Source organism: Copadichromis virginalis, linkage group LG17, assembly GCF_057382275.1.
Source record: "Copadichromis virginalis isolate Kocher_CV1m ecotype Utaka linkage group LG17, C_Virginalis_male_GT1.1, whole genome shotgun sequence".
Taxonomy (NCBI): domain Eukaryota; kingdom Metazoa; phylum Chordata; class Actinopteri; order Cichliformes; family Cichlidae; genus Copadichromis; species Copadichromis virginalis.
In genome coordinates this window covers 8,836,428-8,860,277 of record NC_140634.1, presented here as the reverse complement: position 1 = coordinate 8,860,277, position 23,850 = coordinate 8,836,428, and the positions used below count along the sequence as shown (strand labels likewise).

At 39.1% G+C, this 23,850-nt stretch overlaps 1 protein-coding gene across 1 annotated transcript in view; it reads right to left on the bottom strand.

Annotated features, from left to right (window-relative positions):
- LOC146688950 (contactin-associated protein-like 4) overlaps positions 1-23,850 on the bottom strand; it is a 130,619-nt gene that overhangs the window by 29,034 nt on the left and 77,735 nt on the right. The window contains exons 10-17 of the mRNA XM_085437227.1: positions 22,440-22,611; positions 13,330-13,436; positions 9,614-9,733; positions 9,265-9,465; positions 8,493-8,655; positions 7,067-7,194; positions 6,275-6,445; positions 4,218-4,436 (exon numbers count right to left, since the gene is read on the bottom strand). Coding sequence (XP_085293353.1) covers positions 4,218-4,436; positions 6,275-6,445; positions 7,067-7,194; positions 8,493-8,655; positions 9,265-9,465; positions 9,614-9,733; positions 13,330-13,436; positions 22,440-22,611 — 1,281 coding nt within the window. The remainder of the gene's footprint in view (positions 1-4,217; positions 4,437-6,274; positions 6,446-7,066; positions 7,195-8,492; positions 8,656-9,264; positions 9,466-9,613; positions 9,734-13,329; positions 13,437-22,439; positions 22,612-23,850) is intronic.

The window sequence follows — 23,850 nt, the reverse complement described above, 5'->3', positions numbered from 1 at the left end:
TCTTCAAAAAATGTAATACCTACAAAAATAAATGAACCAATGTTATTTGAACAAAGCCAAAGCCTTACAGTACAAGACTGATTTTCAAGCACAGTTCAGATAGATTAATGTGTAGGCATCTGGATGTGTTTGGAACAGAAGTGGTGAATTTAAGAGGAAAATGGTGGAAAAATGTATGCAACATCTCCTAAAAATGACCAAAAGCTATTGATTTAATAAAAGAAAGCTCAGTCAGTTTAAACTGTAATGTTAAAGAGGCAATATTACATTTTTTAAAAGAGTAAGTGTCGCTCATACAGTTAGGTTTATCTCCTCTAAAGGATAAAGCTGCTTCTTACAAATCTCATGAAAAGAAAAAACGGTAATAAGTATACGCATGTAGCCAAAGTCTGACATCGCTCGTTCCCCTGTGCTGCTGAGCTCTGCTAATGCCTCAAAATACACAGAGCTGCATTGTCACACCAGGCGACATGCTCCTTCATTGAACACAAGTGATTTATTTTGATTCAGTCCCACAAACACTCCCCTGGTAGTATAAACACTCACTAGAAGACCAAATGACAGCGTCAATGTTTCCTGTTGTTTTGGTAATGTTCGTTAAAAACAACATCACATAGCTTCATTTGCCATTTGAATTTACATGTAACTTTAAAAGTGTGACCCATTTTCATTTGTGTTTCAGTGGAAACTAACCGACGTTTGGTTACACGGCCACAGAGTGGGTAATGATGAAAGTCAGACAATACATCTGTTTGGTTTTGGTTTCTTCTCAGGATTTATTCGGATTTAACATTTAGGTCCCATGGGTCACCTACCAGTTGCCTCTGGCTGTCCCAAGAGCGAGGCTGAAGAACAGGGAAGGTATTTTCAATGAAAGCCCCCAAACTTTGCGTCTGTATATGAGGTACAGAACAGCAGTCTGCGATAACTGACTATGAGTCTTTCACTTCCCTGTGGAGGAATTTTGGCTCACTCTTCTTTGCAGAATTGTTTTTAATTCAGCCTCATTGGAGTGTTTTCCAGCATCAGCGGCCTGTTTAAAGTCTGTTTAAAGTGTTTAAATTCATGCCAAAGCATCTTAATTGGATTTTAGTCCAAACTTTGACTAGGGTTTCAAAACCTTCATTCTTATTAGCCATTCAGAGGTGGACTTGCTGTTATATTTCAGATCATAACAGCACATAACCTGAGTGTGCTTAAGCGTCAGGGGATGAACTGATAGTCAAACATTTTCCATCAGGATTCATAATTTAATCAATTAGGACAAGTTGTCCAGGCCCTGAAGAAGCAAAGCAGCCCTAGACACTGGGCTAGTGTCTAGAGCTAGCTTGTTAGTGGGCTAGTGTCTAGAGCTAGCTTGTTAGTGGGCTAGTGTCTAGGGCTAGCTTAGTGTATACTAGGCAGAGTAATTGTATACTTTGTTATACAATGTTTGATTGTTGCTATGATGTTCTTTTTATCAAACGCTGTACTAGTTTTACGGCAGATGTAACAAGACACAAATCTTTTCTGTTGTCAGTCCACAGAGTATTTTCCCCAAAGTCTTGGAGATCAAGATGTTTTTTGAATTTTTGGATTCGATCTTTTTGGTCAGCAGATGTTTTTGCCTCGGAACTCTCCCATGGATGCCATTTTTGTTCATTCTGTTTCTTACTGTTTCTTTAGATTGCAGCACAGTGTGTTGCTTTCTGAGATCTTCAGTTTGTCGGACAGCTTTCAGCAGGTCTGGCAGTAATCAGGCATGGGTGGAGATAGTGAAGTTGAACTCACAACCCTGTATCCCCATACCATGGCTTTTAACTCACTAGGGCTATGGCAGTTGCTTTATTCCTTTAAACTTAACTAGTCAGTATTACTGCACAGGTTTCCATTTTGGCTCTTTGTTTGCATTTACTTTCCATGTAACACTGCTTTTGTCAGTGATGTCTAAAACATCTTCAGCTGTCTAACAGATGTGGTGAACTTAAACTCTGGGAATAATAATGATATATCTCAATTATTGGAGCCACAGCTCAGAAAAAATATAAGAGAAAAAGTGAAAAAGTGAAAACAGGAAATGATTGAAATTTCAGAGACTTCACACTCTTTTGCAGAAGGCTGTATCTTTTAGGTATTTCACCAGTCTCTTTTGGTATCCAATTTCCTGCACTGATGCATCATAGAGGTGTCTGTAGAAGCCAACCTCCTCACAGACTTCTATCTCCAGGTTACAAAAATGTCATTTCTTTTGTGCTTGTAAAACTCTTACACCTAGTATTATTGATCTTCTACAGTATTATAGATAAATTGTTTCAAATAAGCCAGGCTCATGGAATTTTTGTAAGTGGTCTTGATCAATAGAATAGACTATCTGAAGGGTTCCAAAGTTTTTCTTTGTATATTGGTTGCTTTTTCACACATTCTCAGTCCAGTCCTCGCTTATGACCATTTTCACATCAATATTCTTTCAGTTTGTCTTTTGTTTAGCCACTTACCACTGAGTCATGACTTAATCAACCATAAAAAATGCAACTAACAGAAAGAATGAGTAAGTGTCGTCTCTACATATAACAGGCAACTTAGCAAAGAACCAATTTTAAATTAAATTAAATTAGAGACTTTGTTACTTTATTTACTACATTTCAGCCAGTGGTGTTTGAGATTTTGTCAAAATTGATAAAAGCAGTGTGGGACCTCATGACAATGAACAGAAGAAAAAGCAGCCAACATCTAAAGACAAGCTTTGAAGACAATTACAAGAAAGTTTGTCTAGGGTAGTTCAGACTATGCTGATGAATAAAAGTGGTCGTACCAAATACTGAGTTTCAAGCTCATTAGAAATGTAGTAATTTTGGTGTATTTACTATATTTCTAGGTATTTTTTGCAAATTTTAATAACTGGCTGCACTTACTTCCCATTTTCCTAGCAGAATGCACAGTTGGTTTGTGATGGTTATAATCACACACACACCAAATATTACACTTTTTTATCACACACAAATGGACATTACTTATCCAGAGTAATTACTGTTTAGAAAAACTGAATTCAGCACGTCCTGCATACAGTATAGCAGAATTCTTTCTTGGTAAAGTCAAAATCATCAGCTCTTCTAATCACTCCTCACCACTTTCCAAATACCTAAACACCAACTGGATTGGACTCTAACAGTAAGGTTTGCTCTTATTTTACATACACTATGCAGATAATCAGTCGACCACCTCCAACAGGTGTCCATGTGGGACTTGTGTGGTTGGGTAGAAACTGCAAGAATTAAATTCTGTTTTTATCAGGTTGTCTTTGCATGTGGGCACATTTGCATGCGTGTTTGTACATATCCAATTCTGTGTAACACTGTGTAAAATATAAATAAAAAAACAGAATGATGGTTTGCAAATGGTTTGCAAATCTCATTAACCCATATTTTATTCAAAACATAACACAGAAAACATTTTAAACAAATGTTTAAAGTGAAAAACATAATTTTAAGAAAAATCCCATTTGAGGTCATTTTGAATTTGATGGCAGCATCCTCTTTTAAATTCAGCCTGAGGAGACCAGCTCCTGGAATTGTGGGAAAGGAACAGTGTCATCCCATATGGAAAAGATATATATAAATCTTATAAAGTTTGTATCTGTCTTGTGTGAAACTTGTATGAAAAGCATATAAGAGTGAAAACAGATATAAGATCCCTTGAAAGATTATATAATGAAACTTGTATGTTTTGGATACTTACTAAAACAATATATGAAAGTAATGAGAAAGTGGCCACTTTCATGAGTAATCACATATAAGTTTTTACTATTTCTTTTCCATATGGGATGTTTTTGTCTGATATTGTATTCTAGCAGCTAACAGTTGTGACTACTTCTCAACAACATCTGTAGTACAACTTTACAGCGTGAGCCATTATTCTGAAGTTGTTCCATCTGCCCACCTTTGCTGCTGAGAAATTCTGCCTCTCTAAGTTGCTTTTCTTAAATCTCCACTCCTGTTGCTGAGCTATTGTCAGCTGTTTCTTTTTAGTTTAACTTGCCCTTCTGGCCTTTTGAGACTTTTGAGATGCGTTGTTGCCATCAAATTAAAATCGAGACAATATTTTTTCTTAACAAAGTGGCTAATCTTGATAACCTTAAATTAACCCTGACTTATTTTAATCTAAAAATCCCATGTTCTCACTTTAAATGTTCCTCAGGTTTCTTAAACTTTTTGAAAAAAAAGTCAACTTTTGCTCCTCACCTATAAATAACTGGCTGTTTAGCTGAAGATGCACGAGTCCATCAGTGGGACCTTCGTGGGTGGCGGCGGGGAAATTATCGACACGCAGCGATGCTTCCTTCACATTTCGCTCAGCTTGCACTCTGTGCCATCGGCTGTCATTCAACGGGAGGCTTGTCTTCACTCGTACATCCAGTGGCCCATTCCCCACATCGAAGGAGAAGACAACCTCCGTAGAAGCTGAAGAGGATTATTCACAGATAAAAAGATCATATAAAAGCCTTAAAAACAAACATTAGGTGAAGAAGCCTTCACATCAGCAGACCACATCTGATTCATGGAAATCTTGATTGAAAATGATCAAAGGGGTGCTTATTTTCACTGCAAACCACGATACTCCAAAGAATCAGTCCATAATCACACTGTGTCCAAAGCTGATGACACTCTTGAAGTTAAGGCTTAAGAAGTTAAGAGGTTTATCATTGATCATTTATTTATGGATGACAAAAACTGCACAAAATGTAGAGCCAGTGTATGATAAGTGCCAGTGCCAGACCATGCTTCATTTCCGGTCTGATACGCCCTTACTGTCATCTTCTCATTGTTGGCTGTCCAGTAGAGGCAAAGCTGGTAGTAGTTGGAGCGGGAGGATGAAGCTCTGGCTTAAATCAGTATAAAGCACATGATAGTGTACGTATATTCAAATCTAAAGCTAATGTAGATCAGATGGTGCCAGAGTCGTCTGATATTGCTGTAACTGGAAAAATGAACTGAAGAGCACATGCATGCTATGTTTTTTTTTAAATTAAATTATAGCCAAATCAAATAATTACACTAATTTCAAACTGTATTAGTTAAGCATGTGGGCAGAGTAGAATGACTGCAAGGAGTCAGATTCTTGCTTTGTATTCAAAAAGAGGAAAGAAAGAAAAATCCAAACACAGTTGAGAAAACAAGCTTTGACTTGCAAGAAAGCTCTTTTTTCACTCATGTTTTTCTATTAGCAGCTAAAGTGTATCAGACTCTTTTGTGGCTTTTTTCAGTGATATTTTTAATAGACTTCTTTCTCCCTGCAGTCTGGCTGCAGAATGCGCCGTCTTTCAGCAAACCCATTAGTCAGTCATGTTCGTCCATCATCATATGTTGGCAGAAGTGTGAAGTGACTTCCTCCCACCGGCCCATCTGTTGGCAGCATGGACAGACAGCTGGACGCAGATCTGAGATGATTTAGAGGCAGGAAAAAAAGACTCACATCTGTTTGTTCCTGTGTGTGTCTGTGTGTGGGAAATTGCATGTGTGCTGAGACTGTTACAACCAAGCCTAATTTGAAATCAAAAGTAATGATAATTCTAATGTTCAGTAATACATTTCTAGGCTCACTGGGAATCACTCTGTAATCTAATTTTAATTTTCAGATTTTTTTTATTCAGTTGGGTGGAAAAATATTGCAATTACAGGCCAATTAGTTGGAACTTCCTGATATATACGAACAGATATTTTTTTAGCCAGCTCTTGTACTGTAATAGGCTTTTGAGGAACTGCTGCTGTGATTTTTGTTATTTGCCTTGACTGGACTGTCAACTGCAAGAAGATCAACAAAAACATGGGACAATGTAATCATCATAATTGGCAGCCTGTAGTTTGCATGCGGCTACTGACTTCTATGCACATGTTTGCTCTATAAAGAGCTGAGCAGTAGTACGACCTGAAAACCTTTGACACAAACTGGAAAATACAGGAGACTGTCGCAATCTTCTTGCAACCAATTTAAGGAGGATTCAAGTCGACTTATTTTCCCTAGCGAGTTGCAGTTGCCAGGGAGTCACTCAGCAGTCTGTAGGCATCTGTGGCTAGAGGCTGAAGTTAGCAGTGTCTGAACAAATAAAAACATTCGTAAACACTGAGAAACTCTTCCCCTCTGCCAAGTTAACGTGAAACAAACTGCACAGTTAATCTCAAAATAGAAGCAGAAATGCAATAATCCCTCTTATAAACTGTCATTATCAGTTATTTAGAATAAATCAAGAAAGCATTGAGCATTCGATAACAATTATCCAGGACATTAAGTTCTCACTTACAGCTGAGTTCTATCCTGATAAAGTCCTTGATGCCCAAATTCTCCAGGAAAACCCCAGAGGACGATGTCGTTTTAAACAGGAAAGAGATGTCTGCATTCAACTCTCCCTGAAAGGTTGGGAAGTGAAGGTAGGATGTTTCCTTATCAAAAAATGCAGCATTCCAGAAGTTCTCTGCAAAGAAAAAGAAAATCACTTCTTAAATGTGTCATACCATATCTTTATGTTTGCTCATAAAAAAGGGATGTAAAACTTTCTTATAAAAACTTTGATATATCACTTTGGAACAAAGCTTATTAAAAGAAAACTCATTATGATGGCTATATAATGAAAATCGCATGGTAAACAAATGAACCAACTGTTCAGCTAATTAACTAAGAATAAAGGCATAACTCCAGCTATGCTATCTCATTTAGGCTGATTTATCAGTAAGCCATTTATTTATGTAGTCATTAAACTAAGTGGTAAAATTAGAAGCAATTAACACAAGGTAAAATCTATCACTTACATTAGTTTGTTATATATCTTTGTGTTAGTTGTTATTAAAGAGTAAAAATATTTTAGCTACTAATTAGCTTGTGCAGACTCTTTTCCCATTAACAAGTTAAATGGTGGGTGATTGGATACACTAATTACTTGAATTCTCTTCACTCTGTGGTTGAATAAAACCTACTTCTTGAGTACTCCATCAAAACATCATCAATATGTATGATATTCACATGGAGAGAACTGAGGTCTCAATATTTAACATCATCCCCCATTGTGCTAAACCATAACCAATTTAAATGGATTTACTGTCTCCATGACAACGTAGCGGTCCGACCCTATAGGCAGCCTCTGACCCAGGCCGATGGATGTCTCCCAGCACCAGAGACCTTACTGGGAGGGTCTCCTTATGGGTAAGCAGGCCTGAGTCCTCAGTCCTGAGGTACAAGAGGGGACAGAGGAGGAGGGTTGCATAAAAGGCAAAGAAATGCAAGAAAGAATAGGAAGAGAGTGTGGAAGGTGAGAAAGCATTGGTATTAGAAAGCTGAATAATCATGCATGCAAAGCAAAGGTAAAACTTGTCACCATTAAAACTCAAACAAAACTGTGTCTGAAAAAATAGGACAGGCCGTATTTAGATTAGTAACTCCTCATTTCTCGACTGCGCTTGTCTGCTCTCAGAGGCTCACTGGTGAATGTTGAGAAAAGCTGACACAACATGTCTGAAACAATGTCTTGTGAAAACAGTCTCTGAACGAACGCAGGTCGAGTGATTAATCTGTAAATTCACTACACGAGCTCGGCTCTGTGGCGCTTCAAATTCCAGCAGTCTGCTTTGTTGCTGTGAAATGTAGTCAAAAAATAAATCTGGGACTTTAGGCAGCATCCAGCGCCCGTGTATCTGATGGGATATTGATGGCAGGAGAAGAGTCTATAAAAATAGAGTTCCCCAGTACAGATTTAGGCTAAGAGATAATAGAATGAAGGACCTTTGGCTATGCAGGCACCAACAGGATTGGTTACAACAGGGGTGTCAAACTCAAATACACAGTGGGCCAAAATTCAAAACTGGAACAAAGTCGCGGGCTGACGTTAATATTTATTGAAATATATTTATTCCTCCAGATTTAAGAATGAATCTTTTCTCATGGACTAAAACACATTTTGCTGAAAAACTGAATATGGAACAAGCAAAGCTTAATACTAAACAATATATATAGTAGCTGTATAATACCAGTAGGCCAGCTCTAATAGTAATTTGGTATGGCTTCGCGGGCCAAATGTAATTAGGCTGCGGGCCAAATTTGGCCCACAGGCCAGAGTTTGACACCTATGGGTTACAACATGGGTCTAACTGCAGAACTGGTCACAGGATTGGAGAAGGTGACCTAAATACAGAATTGCTTACAGGATGGATAAAAGGATTTGAATAAAAAAGGAGTGGATAACAAAAAGGAAGAGACATTTAAATATCTTGGGATTTGTTGTTTTATGGCTCTTTGCTGTTCAGTGTGGCAGGATGTCATGGGAAGCAACCAAATCAGTTTGTAAAAGAATCTCAGAGACATGCATGTGTTTTCAAAATGGAGTGACACACTCTGCCCGCTTTCCATGATATGGTAACAAAAGCTATTTTCTTTTACAACACAAAGAATCAAAAACCCAGATTTAAATAGAACTTACAGCCTGGAGTGATACCATAATAGTTCACATTTGCAGTTCCAAAGTACAGTACCATTGGTCGTAGTCGGCATCACAGTTGCAGTCGTGACTTGGATCCAGACAGCTGTCCTGCAGACTGCAACCACACTGCTGGGTACCGGTCAGGGCTCCACCCCAAGATGTTTGGCTCTGACCTGGTCCGGCGCCTCCCACCCACCAGCTGAAAGGAGCACCCTCTTGAGCACACACACGCACACACACACACACACACACATAGATAAAGACGTGATTAATCATTAATTTATTTTTCACTACAGGGAAGAGTTAGACTGCAAATGCAATCAATTTTTCAGTCATTTTGAAATGGTATGAAGACGGTGATTCCTATAAAGATAATGATAGCGTGGAAGGGAAACATCCCCAGTAGAGAATTTATCATTCATCTGTTTTCATTTGTTTATTTTTTATCATTTCATTTTTATCTTTGGCACAGTGATTAGCACTCAGTCAGTCAGTGCAGTCAGTGGTGATTCTACTGGTGATTCTAAATTGGCCATAGGTGTGAATGTGTCCAGGGTGTACCACGCCTCTCGCCCTATGTTAGAAGAGAATCGATGGATGGATAGATGGATAGTTAAATCTTTATTATAAAATCAAACAAATCCACTTAACTTGTGTTGCAAAATCAGTAACAAATGTGCAGCAGTATTGTAATATGATTTCTAATTTCTTACTAAATTAAATACATCAGCAGTTCACACCACCTCCCTTCTTCTGAATATCTTATGTTAAAAAGTTGATAAATTTAACACATAATAACTAACAACTATTTCTCCAGATGTTACCAAGTGTGTTGGAGAGGCGGGACTTCCTGCAGTGATAGGACAGTTCCTGCTCGCAGTGCTCTGATTGGCTGATGACAGCCACTAATTGCTCCTCTTCAGAGGAATAGTCAAAGTAGGCAAAATGTTGATTTCGCTCAGCGGAGGACTGAACTCTGGTCAGCTCTGTGTTATTGTGCTGAATCACCATCCACGTCTTATCCTCTGGTGGAGAGACAGGCAGGGTGGAAAGACCAAGAGAAGGTGTGAACATAGTTACGCTGGCAGCCAAACAATCTTTCAAACTAAAGAAACAAACAAAAACAATGCACATTTTCTTTAAAAGGAAACAGAATACGTTTGTGTACCATACCTGTCATGTTACAATAAATCAGCTGGGGTTTGATTGGTCCGCTGCCATCCACGTCTATATAGTAATGCCCTGACATGTTGCCTTTGTGTTTGTATGCCTCACATGACTGTTCATATATTGCTGAGGAAAAGAACACAATAAAAAACGTAAACTTTAATAAACTGGATCAACACTTATTGATTTCTTAGCTATGCTTGGGACCATTAAACCGTAACATGCATCCTAATAAATGGCAGGCAGACGTGGGCGATACAGTCAAGCTGAATTCACATGATGTAACCTTTTTATTATTTCTAATATTGGCAATTGAATGATACAAATTTCAAACAACAAATACATTCTTGTTTATTTGTTGTATCTACATAAAGAGCCAACACTACCAGTTAATACATTATGTGTCACATCACATATAAATAACTCACTTGCTTTATGGCTCAGTCACACTAGAGTAAAAATAAGACTTCAGCTTATGAAAAACATTTTATTGTGGGGGATTGCTTTCACTTTTTTGCATACAACAGCCATTTTCAAAATGTTCTGTTAAAAACATTCTACTGCAAGGCGATTGCACAGATTTGCAACAGACATTAAATTCATAAATCCATATTGATTGCCAAAATGTTGCAATTAATCTGAGTCACTCTGATATCCACTGATATCTTTGCAATAGAACTTAAATCAACTGGTTACCAATTCAATGCATTCTGGTTATGTTCCTATAAGAAAGCAAGGTTGTCAAACTCCTATGCCAGTACTTTTCTGTGCAGGAAGTAGTTCACTATTTGTGGGGACTTTTTAAATTTAAATTTCTGTTCCAGACCTGTGAGGTTCTGGCAGGATTCTAAATATGGAGACAGTAAAATAGTTGTATTTCTTTTTAATTGAATTTCTGTGTATGTAGATGGCAACGGATTTGCAGCTTTCGGATTTATCACAAATAGGTTGGATGTAATTGTCAAATTGACCCCATGTAATTGCATATTGATAGCAACATCTCAGCATCTAAAGTTGCTTTAAAGACAGTGATTGACTGTAAATGGCTGCATATCTGACTTTGAAAGAAAGATTTCAAAGGCAATGAAATTAAATGTTCAGCAAACACAGTCCTAATAATTTTCCCTAGTGTGACTGTAGTTACATAGACACCAGTTACATGGGCAAGTCATCTATGCAATTGTTTGCTGAAGATTTCCAGCAGTTGCAAGATAAAAGTGGTCATAACTTCCCTGTGGTTTCGTTGCTAGCAGTAGTTTGCAAGAAAGATGCTCATTTGTCTGCAAACACTCAGCAACTACTTGCTGACTAGTAGTGAAACTGTGAAAGGTGCACCGCAACCTGGAACTAGAAAGTGTTCGCCTTCAAATGATATATGACAAGTTTTTAAAATTCAGTAGTGAGGCAGAGCTTTTACTTTCAAGGCTAATGTTCTCCATTTCCAGTTTTTCAAGTCTCATTACTGTTCTACTTATCACTGCTACACATTTCTTGCTCTCAACCGGTCATCACCAAGGAGTCACTGACTGTTTTCAGTATAAAAGTCAAGCAGACTACATGCCCACCAGTACATATGTACATGTATACCCAGAGTATGTGCATAAAAAATTCATGGAAACACGAGAAGATTAGTGATTTTAAAATAATTAAAAACATCTATCAATTAAAATTTGTGTCCATCAATTAAAATTGTAACAATAAAACTGGTAATTGTGCGGAAAAAAAATTAGATGAAAGCAAATTATATAAAGCCCTACGATTACATAATGCTTGTTGCGGAGAATACACACACACACACATCCACAAGGGAATATGTCTGAGTCCATCTATGAGCAGCAACAGCCACGTCAATGCTTGTTTAACTTTCCCCAAGACACTGCCCTGATACAGTTCAAGAAAGGTTTTGACCCAAATTCAACTACCATAGCTGCATGCGTGTGTGCGTGTGCGTGTGTGTGTGTGTGTGTGTGCGAGAGAGAGAGAGACCTGGCCCTAATCCAGCTCAGAGCTGTTCACACCACCAGCGTGTAGAAGGATTCAATTAATGCTCAGCGGTACAAGCAAAGCAAAAAATCAGTTTAATTTCTAATCTGACTCACCTAAAATACTGTAGGCACTCTCTCAGTTGCCTTGAGACTTACTCTCCTTTTTTTGACATGCTTGCTATGTGCCTCCCATTTACTCCTATTCTAACCCCCTCTTTATATTTCTTTTTCCAATCATCGTCGTATCTTTCTTGATTTCTCCCTTAGTTTTTTTCTAACGCATTTAAGGCCGACAATTAAATTAAGTGATTTATTCTGAATGTTTGATTGCAGTTCATATGTGGGGACCCATATCCCATATAACAATTTTAAAAACTTTTTGAGGAGAAAACATTTTCATACATAAGAGTGTACATTATTTTTAATATCTGGAAAACTCATACATTTAAAAATCAAACTATTAAGGAAGCAGGAAGAAGTCACAGTCGGATATTGACGCTGCGCTTGATGCGTGCTCTTTGAAGTGAGAAGTGGGAGAAAACTGTGGCTTTCATCTGCAGCAGGATGCCATCCCTTTGTTCTTTGTTCAGCTTTTCCTCGGTGGATAAAATGACACTTTATTTCTGCATTATGTATTACCAACCGGGCTATTTCTGTTAAGAAGCAGCATATCAAATTTGGGGCAAAGTTATTCACAAGTCTCCACAGGCCTGCAGGTAAAGTGTAACTTTCAATGAAAACCAACCACAGCTTTTTAGGCTTTTTGTTTTTTTCTTTTTTACTAAAAGCATGTTTAACTTAATTCTAAAGTACCTAATGCAATCGGGAGAAGCTATTTAGAGCACCTTTCATCCCTCTCTGCACTGGATATGGTTTAAGTATAAACTGATATCACATATAAAAAATTTACCAGTTCAGGCACGTTTTTTAATCCGATAACTTCTCTGCAAGAGAACCTTATTCATTATTCATTATGAAATGTACATATTATGTATTTTTTATGCTGGATGGGTGTTTGATTTCAGCGTGAACCTCTGGCTGATTGTGTCCACTGGGAGTGAAATCCAGTCTGTCAAACTTCAAACACACACCTTCACGTGACATTAATACATACATATATTCAAACTGAACAAATACACCAAGCGAAGATGAGAGATAGTGGGATATCTGCAGGTGTCAAAAAACAAAAAATACGACCTTTTAAGACTTTTGAATAGAAGTCCAATTTACTCAGCATAATGAAGTACCACCAATCCCACTGATCTATTTCCATTTGAACATGGCTAATTAAAGTTCTGAAACAATGGCCTGAGAAGAAAAAGAGGGAAGTGAAATAACTATTGGAGGGCATGTGGCCTCTATTTTATTAAGTAAATAGTACAAAGTCCTAAATATTAACCTTTTCTTGTAGGAAATAACTAAACATGCATGTATGAGCAGCCTTCTACTGTTTTCGCTGTAAAAGTTATTAACAAAAAACAGACAAAAAGACATCGTCTGCACTCCAAAGCCATGCTGAGAGAGCTGGTGGCTAGTTGATGAGTATAGAGGAGCAACACAAGAGAGCAAGGGTTGGACTTACATTTACTTATATTTCTGCTCAATGTGTAAATACACAAATCTGTGTCACGTAATAATAAATGAAAAGTTAAAGGGAAAAAAATGTCACTACTTTTTCCTAGATAAATTTTAGGCTTCAGGCATTTTAAAGAGCTTCAGATGAAACTGGTTGCTTACAGCTGTGGCAGGTGGCTCCCCTGTAGCCACTGTTGGAGCAGTTACAGTGAAAGGTGCTCCACGATTGAGTACATATTCCTCCATGTTCGCAGTGACTGGGGGAACACCTTGAAGAATGAAAGAGACAGACAGAGAGAGAGAGAGATGTTTAGTGTTTTTTCTAAAGTTATCTGAAAAAGTTTATGCACGGAACAACAGACCTTCAGCATGCCTGACGGTTTTGATGAGGTGTGTAGGAGAGACGGGGAATATACAAAGTCTTTCAAAAAAAACCTTTCAGTCTTAAAAAAACATTTCAGAGGGCTTTATTTCAGTGTCAATGAGAGCACAGGTGTGTGTTCTCAGATGTAGGTGGCTTGAAACCTTCCTTTGTTGTGTTAGTATTGTTAACTACCATTGTAGGATCCACAGACAAAACTCTTGAACTCCCACCCAACCTGCCACTCAAAAAAAAGAAAAAAAGACACAATTTATTGTTTGCGTTTCTATTTTTTTTTTTAGAGAGAAGAAACACTTTTGTCCCACACATGGAGCAGCATTTTTCTCTTGTCAGTCTGCTGTGGTGCTCCATAGCTGCTCCTCTTTTGCACCCCTTTATACAAACACCTTCTGGTTATTGTCTCTCACAGACTAAATATATAGCCTATAAATACACAATAATGATTTTCCATGAATTCTTTGTCTTTTCGTCTGTTGGCTTAGGCAACCAATCCGCCATGGCTACATTATTTATCAAACTCATACCTCTCTTTTTTTAAATTAATTCTCCCACAACACAGCATACAGCCACAACAGCAAAGCTTTCCATTCTGTGCAGCCTGTGCTCTGCATAATGTTTCTCACAGGATCACAATGCATGTGTCCTGCTCCTAATAGAGGTGAGATGAGCAACTTCCTCCTGTGAGCCTAAAACATTAAGAGAGCTGCAAAACAGTAATTTTGTGTATATTTAGCTGGGACCCAGTGCAATTACATAAACTGTATTTATAAGCACTTATAAGCTAATTTGCATGTGCACTCCACACTGCAGTAATGGGCCTTAGCTTTCTTTTGCAATCTGTGAAATCGTACATTAATGCAAAATTTGCATTCCCATCTGGAAAATGACAATCATTAACTTTCTTAAGGCTTGACTACTCCAACACCTCCCTGTCTACATTAAAAAAGTCACACTCTAGAAGTGCTGCTTTTTATTGTTTTTTACCAAATGACATCACACTGTCAGAATTCCTTCCACTGGCTCTGAGGACATTTTAAGATCTGTTTTAAATATATGAAGTAAGATATATGGAATTATTTAGCAAACAACAAATTGATGAATAACTCTAAGTATGTCTTATATTTTAGAGTTGCACAAAGTAGCCAGCCTTTGCTTTGTTGACAGTGCTGCAAACCCTTGGCCTTCTCTCAATGAGCTTCATTCTGTAGTCACCTGAAATGGTTTTCACTTCACAGGTGGGCCTTGTCAGGGTTAATTTGTGGAATTTCTTACCTTCTTAATGGGGTTGGGGATCATCAGTTGTGTTGTGCAGAAGACGTGTTTGTACGCAGCTGACAGCCCTATTTGACAATTGTTAGAATTCATAATATGGCAATAACCAATCAGCTCAGTAAAGAGAAATGACAGTGCATCATTACTTTAAGAACTGAAGGTCAGTCAGTCTGGAAAACCGCTAAAACTCTGAATGTGTCTTCAAGTCCATCAAGCACTACGTCGAAACTGGCTCACACGAGGACCGCCCTGGGAAGATTCACCAGTGCTTCTGAGGATAAATTCACCCGAGTCACCAGCTTCACAAATCGCAAGTTAACAGGACCTCAGATTAGAGCCTAGATAAAAGCCACACAGAGTACCAGTAGCAGAGGAGACTGAGTGAATCAGCCCTTTAGGCCAAATAGCTGCTAAGAAATCACTACTAAGGAAAAGCAACACGCAGAAGAGAGATTTGTTAGGGCCAAGAAAGCCAAGGACTAGACATTAGACCAGTAGAAATCTGTGTTTTGGTCTGATAAGTCCAAATCTGAGATCTTTGGTGACGACTGTCACGTCTTTATGCGTCTTTATGCAGAAAAGGTGAACAGATGGTCTCTACATGCATGATTCCCACCGTGAAGCATGGAGGAGGTGGTGTGATGGTGTGGGGGTGCTTTGCTTTGTTGGGGATTTATTCAAAATTGAAGGCACAATGAACCATCATGGCTACCACAGCATCCTGCAGCGACATGCCATCCCATCCAGTTTGTGTTTAAGTTGGACCATCATTTATTTTTCAACAGGACAATGGAGTAATGGGTAATGGAAAGTAATGGAGTGCTGCGCCAGATGACCTGGCCTCCACAGTCACCTGACCTAAACCCAATGACATGGCCTGTTTTCTAGATGGTACCATGGTGGATCAAGATCTGATGTTATTTTACTACATTAATAGTTCCAACATTGTTTCACCATTGGCTGAAATGTAGCCCCAAACCATGACAGAGCAATAGAATTAACAGAATGACCATCTCTCAGATCTTAAGGACAAGACTTTCAGAAACTGTTCGTCTGCTGTAGATGCTTTTTTAGATCTGCCACATCTTCTATCATCAACTTACCAGTTTCCTCAACTTTTTTTAAGGATATGCTGCATAAAATGCCAACATATGGTAAGTTCTTTGGGAAACACGTGCAAAAATACTATTTCATATCTGTCAACCACTTTTTGTAGATTCTACTACAAAAGTTATCTGTTTTTATTACAGGTTGCTAGTGACAAAGTGCCTAAAGGTACAATTTCAAATTGGTTCTTTGCTGATGTGTGGACACAACTCTGGTTCATCCCTTGAGTTAGGTGCCTTTTTTTCATGCTTGAATGACTCATAGGCCAGTGTTAAGAGGTTTAGCAAACAAAAGACATTTCTCTGAAAATGGTCCGGTCTGGAAAATGGGCTGAAGATAGGTGAAAAAGCAGTCAATATTTAACAAAAGACCTTGAAAGAACTTTTTTTCCCATAAAAAGCTGGTTTCCAGTTATTTCTAACTCATCACACCAAGCAGGCGAAAAATAGCACAATACACTCCATCTCCACAACGCTTACCCATGAATACACTATTTAACAAGTCAACTTGGGGTCCTTGGAGGTTCACACAGAAAGCAGGAGTCTAATGTGGAAAGTCTGTGAAGTAAAAGTGTGCTCAAGTGTCCATGGTACTGCATGGTGGACTTTAGTTTTTTCTTTCTTTCATTGCCCAGAGTGTGCTTCTCATCTACCACACAATAGCAGAGACTTTTCTACACTGTGGAATTTCAGCATGTTTTGGCAGCCTGTCAGTGAAGTAAAAGGCTGCCTCACACAAAGGCCACGGAGAGCATGGGAGTCAAACAACAACCAAACTCCTCACTGCATAAGAGGAAAACAGCATCAGGAAAGAGAAAAGCACACCCTTCACCTCCTTTCAGTGCAGCCATTTAAAATACAGACACTGCTGCATCCATCACTCCATTACTGCTGTTAAACACCCGGGCAGCAATAATGGATTATTTATTGATTTTTGGAATACTGTGTTACTTTGTATGTAGTTATTAATGAGATGAATGATGTGTACCAATGTTACAGTTGTCAGTAGCAAACAACATCAACTTTGTACATACAAAAGAAATTACATTTGGTACAGTAAAACCTAATCTCTTGACTCTTATAAAGACTTTCTTTTTAACTATGAAATGATGACTAGGAGCTGTGTTACATTTGTTGAATCTTGTGTGTGAAAAGGAGCTCTACAACAGCATTTAACCCCTAAATCAGTTTTAATCAGCTGTCAACACACACAAGCACGTGTCTGTATACTTGTAAGAACCCTCACTGACATAATACTAGACTTGAACCCCTAACACTACTTGCCAAATGTCCTGATGGTAACCCCACATTTCAAAAATGTCTTGTTCTACTCGAAAGTTCCTGGGTACTATAATGTAAAAATCTTCCTCAGCCGTGCAACGCATCCGAAAAGATCAAAGAAAAAGAGTGAGGATGGGGCGGGATGGGATGGTGGGAGAGAAAATCAGAGAAGGTGGGAAGGACACAATGAAACTAACGAGTGGGACGGATGAGAAAACAGAGAAAAACAGGGACTGGATATCAACAACACCTGGAAAACAAACAAGGGGGAATAAAGAGGTAAAGCAAACTTGGTGAAGAACTGATTTCTAACTGTTTAAATGATAAACAACAGATTTGGTGACTGCAGACTGTTATGAGGGAAACATCTGTCTCCAATCTCCAATGAGTTCTTTTCCCCAACTTGATTGACTTGATGAGATCCTTTTACCATAATTTTTGGATGGACTTTCATGGCCCTTCCATACAAATCAAATCAACAGTATAACTTTATCTTCATTAAGTTGAGCAAACCAAACTTTTCTTGGCAAGAACTGCTTACATTCACAGAGAGTAACACTTTCCAGAAACATTAGAGTTTTCTGCCAACTGTCTCAACATTCAGGGAGTTGTTTGCAGCCTCAGACAGGAACACAGACAACGAGACTTCAGATTGGGGCGAATGGTGAGATGCCCTATAGCATTTTATCACCAAACCCAGTGAAAATTTACAAACAAGTCTCCAGGGGGCTCCTAGCTTGACGATTTGCAATGAAACTTGGTCACGTACGGCACGAACCACAGTCCACATCACAGGAGTCCTGGATTAACTCAGTCAAGACTTTGTAGCTTATCTGAAACGTTATAGTATGGAATGACAGTGTGCTGTAAAACAGCTTGGATCACAAGACTCGCATCCAATCTCCCTGGTTTCCATTACTGCCTCTGGCTAAAGCAACACGGCACAGAAACTTCCCTGATCTGAAAATTATTACTGGACAGCCCGACTAGGATGTCCAACAAAGACTTCAAATAGCTGTAGCGTGATGTATTGCATGAGCAAGAGAAGGGAAAGGTATGTATTTTCACTCTTTTTGCCTGCTCTGCACTTGCTCCTAGATATGCTTTCACATCACACACACGGTGACTTTGCATAGCAAATTCGATGTTTGTGAGTCCCTGCTCATGCTGACAAACTGGTGTGTTTGTCAGACAGACAGACACAGAGACAGTCAGACACAACAAGAAGAAGAGTGGACCTCTTAGTGACCTGTGTTTCTTTTTATTTGAAAATGTGTGTGTGCTTTGACATGGTGTATTATTAAGTTGTCAGCTACCTGGCAGAAGCAAAGAGGTCAGAATTACTGCCTTCTGACAGCTTCATCTATTTGGCTTCAAAACACGCACTCACACACACACTTGCTGTGGACAGAGGTCGAGGTGGTGGTGGTAAGCTCAGGAGCTTTATAGCCTTGGAAAGCATCTGCGTCCTAAAGTTGTCAGTATGCTTCAATCAAAGTGTTTGTTTGAAACCGCCTCCTCCCACGCTTTTGCTGTGGAAAATTTTAGGGCTGCAACAACTTTTGCAATTTTCCAAAGGCTGACAATCGAACAAACAGCACTTTCCTTCGCTTTTTTTCTTTCATTCTTTACAAAGGTGAGGAGTAACCTACAAGCTAGACGAAGCTTGAGCTGCACTGCATCATGCACATGTTACAGTCCTCACTCTATCAAATTTGGTCTTTTTGAGATGCAAAATTTTCCACCTCTCCCTCCAACATGCCAGTACCTCTTGGTGCTGCTGGATCACTACCTGCTGTTTCCACTCCTCCACTACCCCTACAATCCACATATAGGCTCCCCAGCAGTGGCAAAGAAAGAGAGAAGAGTTGAGATGCTGAGAGAAAATGATGCGTACGTGGACCCAGATCATTAAGCGGCCAGCAGGGGAGTGGGGAGGAGGGACAATTGTGTTCAGGCATGGTGCAAGGCAACCATGCTCAGTCTGAGTACACACAAAATCCACTGCCAATTCCTTATTGTATAGTGTTGCTTTTTTCTTACTTTCAAAGTCTGTTTTCTCCAAGGAAACATGGTAAGAACTTAAATGCATTCTTTTTTTTTAAATCTGATAATCGCCTACACAAGGTGCCCTGTTATTATTTGCCTTTCAGTGCCAACTAATTCCCTAATTGCACAGCAAACAAGGCTTTAGGCTCTCCTAAAGGGTTGTTAAGCAGCAAAGGAAAAGAGCTCTGCATAAGTGGCTAGTGGTTCTCCCATTTCAGTTTCACATGCTAACTATGTGTTAGTGGTTGTGCTAGTGGATATTTGCCGCTGTGCATTTGCTGCAAACACATGAAAGGGACGAGTCTATTCTTTAAAAATACACTGTCATGTTATGTTTCTAAAGGATTATCTGTAGTATGAAACTGCTGCACACTCACTGGCTAACGACTTGCCAATCACAAATTTCACAATCAGACCTCTGACATCTTGTAAACATCTCAAGGAGCTTCAGAAACCAATGGGTAATTTCATGGTAGCCAAGTCCATCATCATTATAGTGTCCACGGATATATACAGTGGGTGGAGAACACTGAAATTCAGAAAATTACTGTCCACGTTCATGGTACATCTCTAATTATTACCCAGTACTTAGTTATAATCAGTGTAGGAACTAGCGCGTTATTAATTAACGCATTACAGTAACTACGTTATTATTGTGGTAACGAGCACGGTAACTAGTTATTATGCCAAAATCAGGAACACGTTAATCGTTACTGGGTTTTAGATAGGGTCGTTATTCATTATTTCATGTGTTGCGTTCGACTTACCTCGGAAATCGGGACACGGACCTGGGAATAATGTTACACTTGAGTAAACGGCTTTCTGGTTAGCCTCGTCAGAGAAGTTGGGATTCCAATATGGCAATGCCCTCGAAAACGGTTGTTTTGCTAGCCCTCTACAAAAAACAAATTACTACTAAACACATATGCAGCCATAGCTGGACTCAGTGAACCAATGGAGATTTTTCATTTTTTCTTTTCTTTTTTTTTTCCATAACGGTATAAACAATGAAAGGTGGTGGATTGACCAGATGCTGGCAGATGTGTAAAAATAACTCAATTGTTTGGCGGTGGGTGGCTATCACGGAGCTTCCACAGATTCAGTAACATTAGCAAGCGGTGGAGGCCAGCAGGTGGATGAGGGAAAGGTGAGGTAGGAGGAGAAGCGACGTGAGGCGGCCGCCGGTCCAAGTGTAAGGTGAACTTCAGGTAAGAAGTTATGACCTGCAGTCTATGTGGGTCAGATATAAACCAAGTTTAGGTGCAGTTTATTTTCATTGTGCTAACATTTTACAGTCAGTTATAATAACTCATACTGCATACAAGCTAGCATGACGGAGTTTATATACTGCTAGGGGGGGGGGTGCTATGATGTTACTGATAGTGAACTTTATTTTATCCATAAGGTTAGTTATTAGAGTTGCCAACCGTCCCCTAAAAAATGTATTCAGAGAAAATATTACGCGTTTACAGTTTGTCCCATACTTTGGCTACAATGAAAAAAAAAATACACAAAGCTGGATTTATTCTGTCTTTACGCTGCACAGCTGCCTCTTCTTCTCTCATTCTCTCCCCCTCCCTCTTCTGTTGCTTCTTCAATCATGAAACTGATCAATGATCAGCTGACCGGCTTTTCTGTCGCAAGTCCCGTCTCTCTTGTTTGTTTATCGCCCACTTTGCGCCAACAGCAGCACCTTTGAGCTTGATTTATTTAATATTACTTTCTAGTATCAGCTGATGTTTGCTGAAGCCACAGGTGTAAAAGCTGCTGGTCATATTATCAATTTGGATATGTGATGAGAGGGAAACATGAAGGTGAAACCAGGAGATGTCCTTACTGAATCATTAGAGCTGAACAGGTGATGGAGAAACAGGTTCACCTTTTACGTGACATGAAGGAGTTGAAGGGAAGTTATGGTAAATGGACTGATTCTTATATAGCACTTTTCTGCTCTTCTGGAGTACTCAAAGCGCTCTATACAACACGCCACATTCACCCAGCCACACCCATTCTGACAAGCACTACCTCTATATTGTGCACTATACTATATACTCACACACATTTATACTCCGATGGATGCATCGGAGAGCAACTTGGGGTTAGTATCTTGCCCAAGGATACTTGGCATGCAGACTGGAGGAGCCTGGGATCGAACCTCCAACCTTCCTGCTCTACCTCCTGAGCTACAGCCACCCTGAACTGTTTCTGAGAGACAAATAATACCAGGATCCTTTTTTAGACTGACAGCTGGTAACTGTACAGAGTCTAGCAAAGTTTTGCCAGGGGGGCAGGTAGGGCATTAACAGGGAAAAGGGAAAAGGGGGGCACAAAGAAATACTTTTCTTTCTTATTCTCATGTGTTGTAGATAGTTCAGGAGGTTAACTCAAGCATGCAGTTTGGGGGTTTTGGTTAAGTACTGTTTAGAATACCAGAATAGGGAGGGTGGTATAGGTTTAAGTTTATTAGATAGATAGATATACATCACTGTCACAACAGCGTTTGTTTTCATTCAAAGGCTTTATGATTTTTCCTATAATTTCCTAGCCAAAATGCCCAGGACCGATTTTTTGTCCCAGTCCAGCCCTGTATGCAGCTCATCTGCAGTCTGGAATTTCCCACATCTTCCTACTCAGAAGGCAGAATTTCCAAGTATAATCGAAAGCACCACGACTGCAGTTTCCGTGTTGGATGTAAAAAGTGCACGTGACGCTGTGACGTAGGCTAGAATCATGGCGGCGGTCAACGACAGTCCAGGCGTGGGATTTCTGCACATTATTTTTTCCTTTCTGTTGGTAGGTGGCATAGTGCACTTGTGGCAGGATAGTGCTAACATGTAAGCAAGCTAGAAGACTGCCATCCTTGCTGGTATTGCAGTTAGGGAAGCAACACATTAATAAGAGAATTCTGAGTAAAACCAAAGTTACTTTCCCTAGTAACTACTTACTTTGAAAGTAACGAGTAACTTTAAGTAACTGAGTTACTTTTGATAGAAGTAAATAGTAATGTAACTAAGTTACTAATTTAAAGTAACTTACCCAACACTGGTTATAATTAATATTAGGTGTTATTCTTGTATTGTCATTTGTATGTCAGTTGTAATTACTAACAAATAAAAGTCACTTCACTATGTCTACATTCAGCCTGGCACCACATTTGAAAGGTGGCACTTATAGGGACTTACCTGTCAATGATGCCACACATGTCAATCTGCAAGTGGCTGTAGTTTCCCAGCAGCCTTTGCTGCACTTTGATCAGGTCAACAGTTTGGTCATCCAGATTCAAGAGACGCATACATCCTTGAAATGTGTTGAAGGGGTTCTTGCACTTTTGAGCGCTCTCCCCAGTGGGACAACCTGAGAAGGGAAAAAAATCTAATGGTTGGACTTTTAAATTATCCAAATGATTCCACATGATGTCGATACAAAAATTCAGAGATAGATTTTCTCCAAAGTTTTTCTCAACAATATTTATTTCCATCCTTCCTGAGAATTATCTCTTCACATCTTAATTAGGTGCAAAAATACACCCCCAAAAAAATCTTAATTCACATTTTTGATTTTAAAAAAAATTGCACGTTATAAGACATTCAGAAAACCCCCACAGACGTCTTATAAAATCCAGCTCACAAAAACAAACATTAGCATTGTGGAAACAAAGAAACAGTTTGGGGTATGTTTTTAATATCCCTTGTTTTTTTGTTTTGGAACAGGAGGTTGTTTTGCATCGTACTACATCACTTCTGTTTTGAGCAACACCCTGTAAGCAAGAACTGAGGAGACTAACCTCCGCGGTTTTAAAAGCAAAATATTTTCTCATTCCTGTTGGGCTGTCAGCTGTTTAAGAGCTCAGTGCTTCCTTTGCTGTATTTTTTTTGTCATGATGCTCCAAAAGATTTTCAATGGGTGATAGGTCGTGACTGCAGTTAGGTCGACTTTGTACCCCTGACTCTTTTAGAATACAGAACCTAGCAGTGAACTACAGGGACTAGCTGCGAATGAATGCAAACAAAGTCAGCTGGGACAAACAGGCACTGCAACTGCAGCTGTCATCTAAAAAGCAGCTCCTTCTGAATATTATTAAAAACTTTTATATTATGTTTTATTATTCATCATCATTCATAAGCTTAAATAAACACTCTCAAGTCATTTTACACTCTTCAAAGTTGTAGAATGATCACACCTCTGAAGACTGCACCTTTAGGTTTTATAAAGACTAACAGATTGTTTGGAAATGGTATGGGTTTCAAATATTTGTGATTACGTTTTCACAGAACTCTACTCTGTGATAAACTAAGTACATGTCAAGATTCACGAGCTTTAAGAAATACGTTCAGCAGTATAACTGCTGGTCATTGTACTGTTGCACAACCCAGATCAGCCAAACTTAATGGACATCTCAGTGACTTCAAGGGGCCCAAGTCCCGTTTTTACAAAATAAGCCCAAATCATCAAACTTCCACCACTGTGCTTGACCATTAGTATGAGGTGTTTGTGCTGATATAATGTGTTTGGTTTTTACCAAATGTATTGCTGTGCATTATGGTCAAACATCTTGATTTTGGTCTTGCCTGCCTGCAGACATTGTTCCAAGCC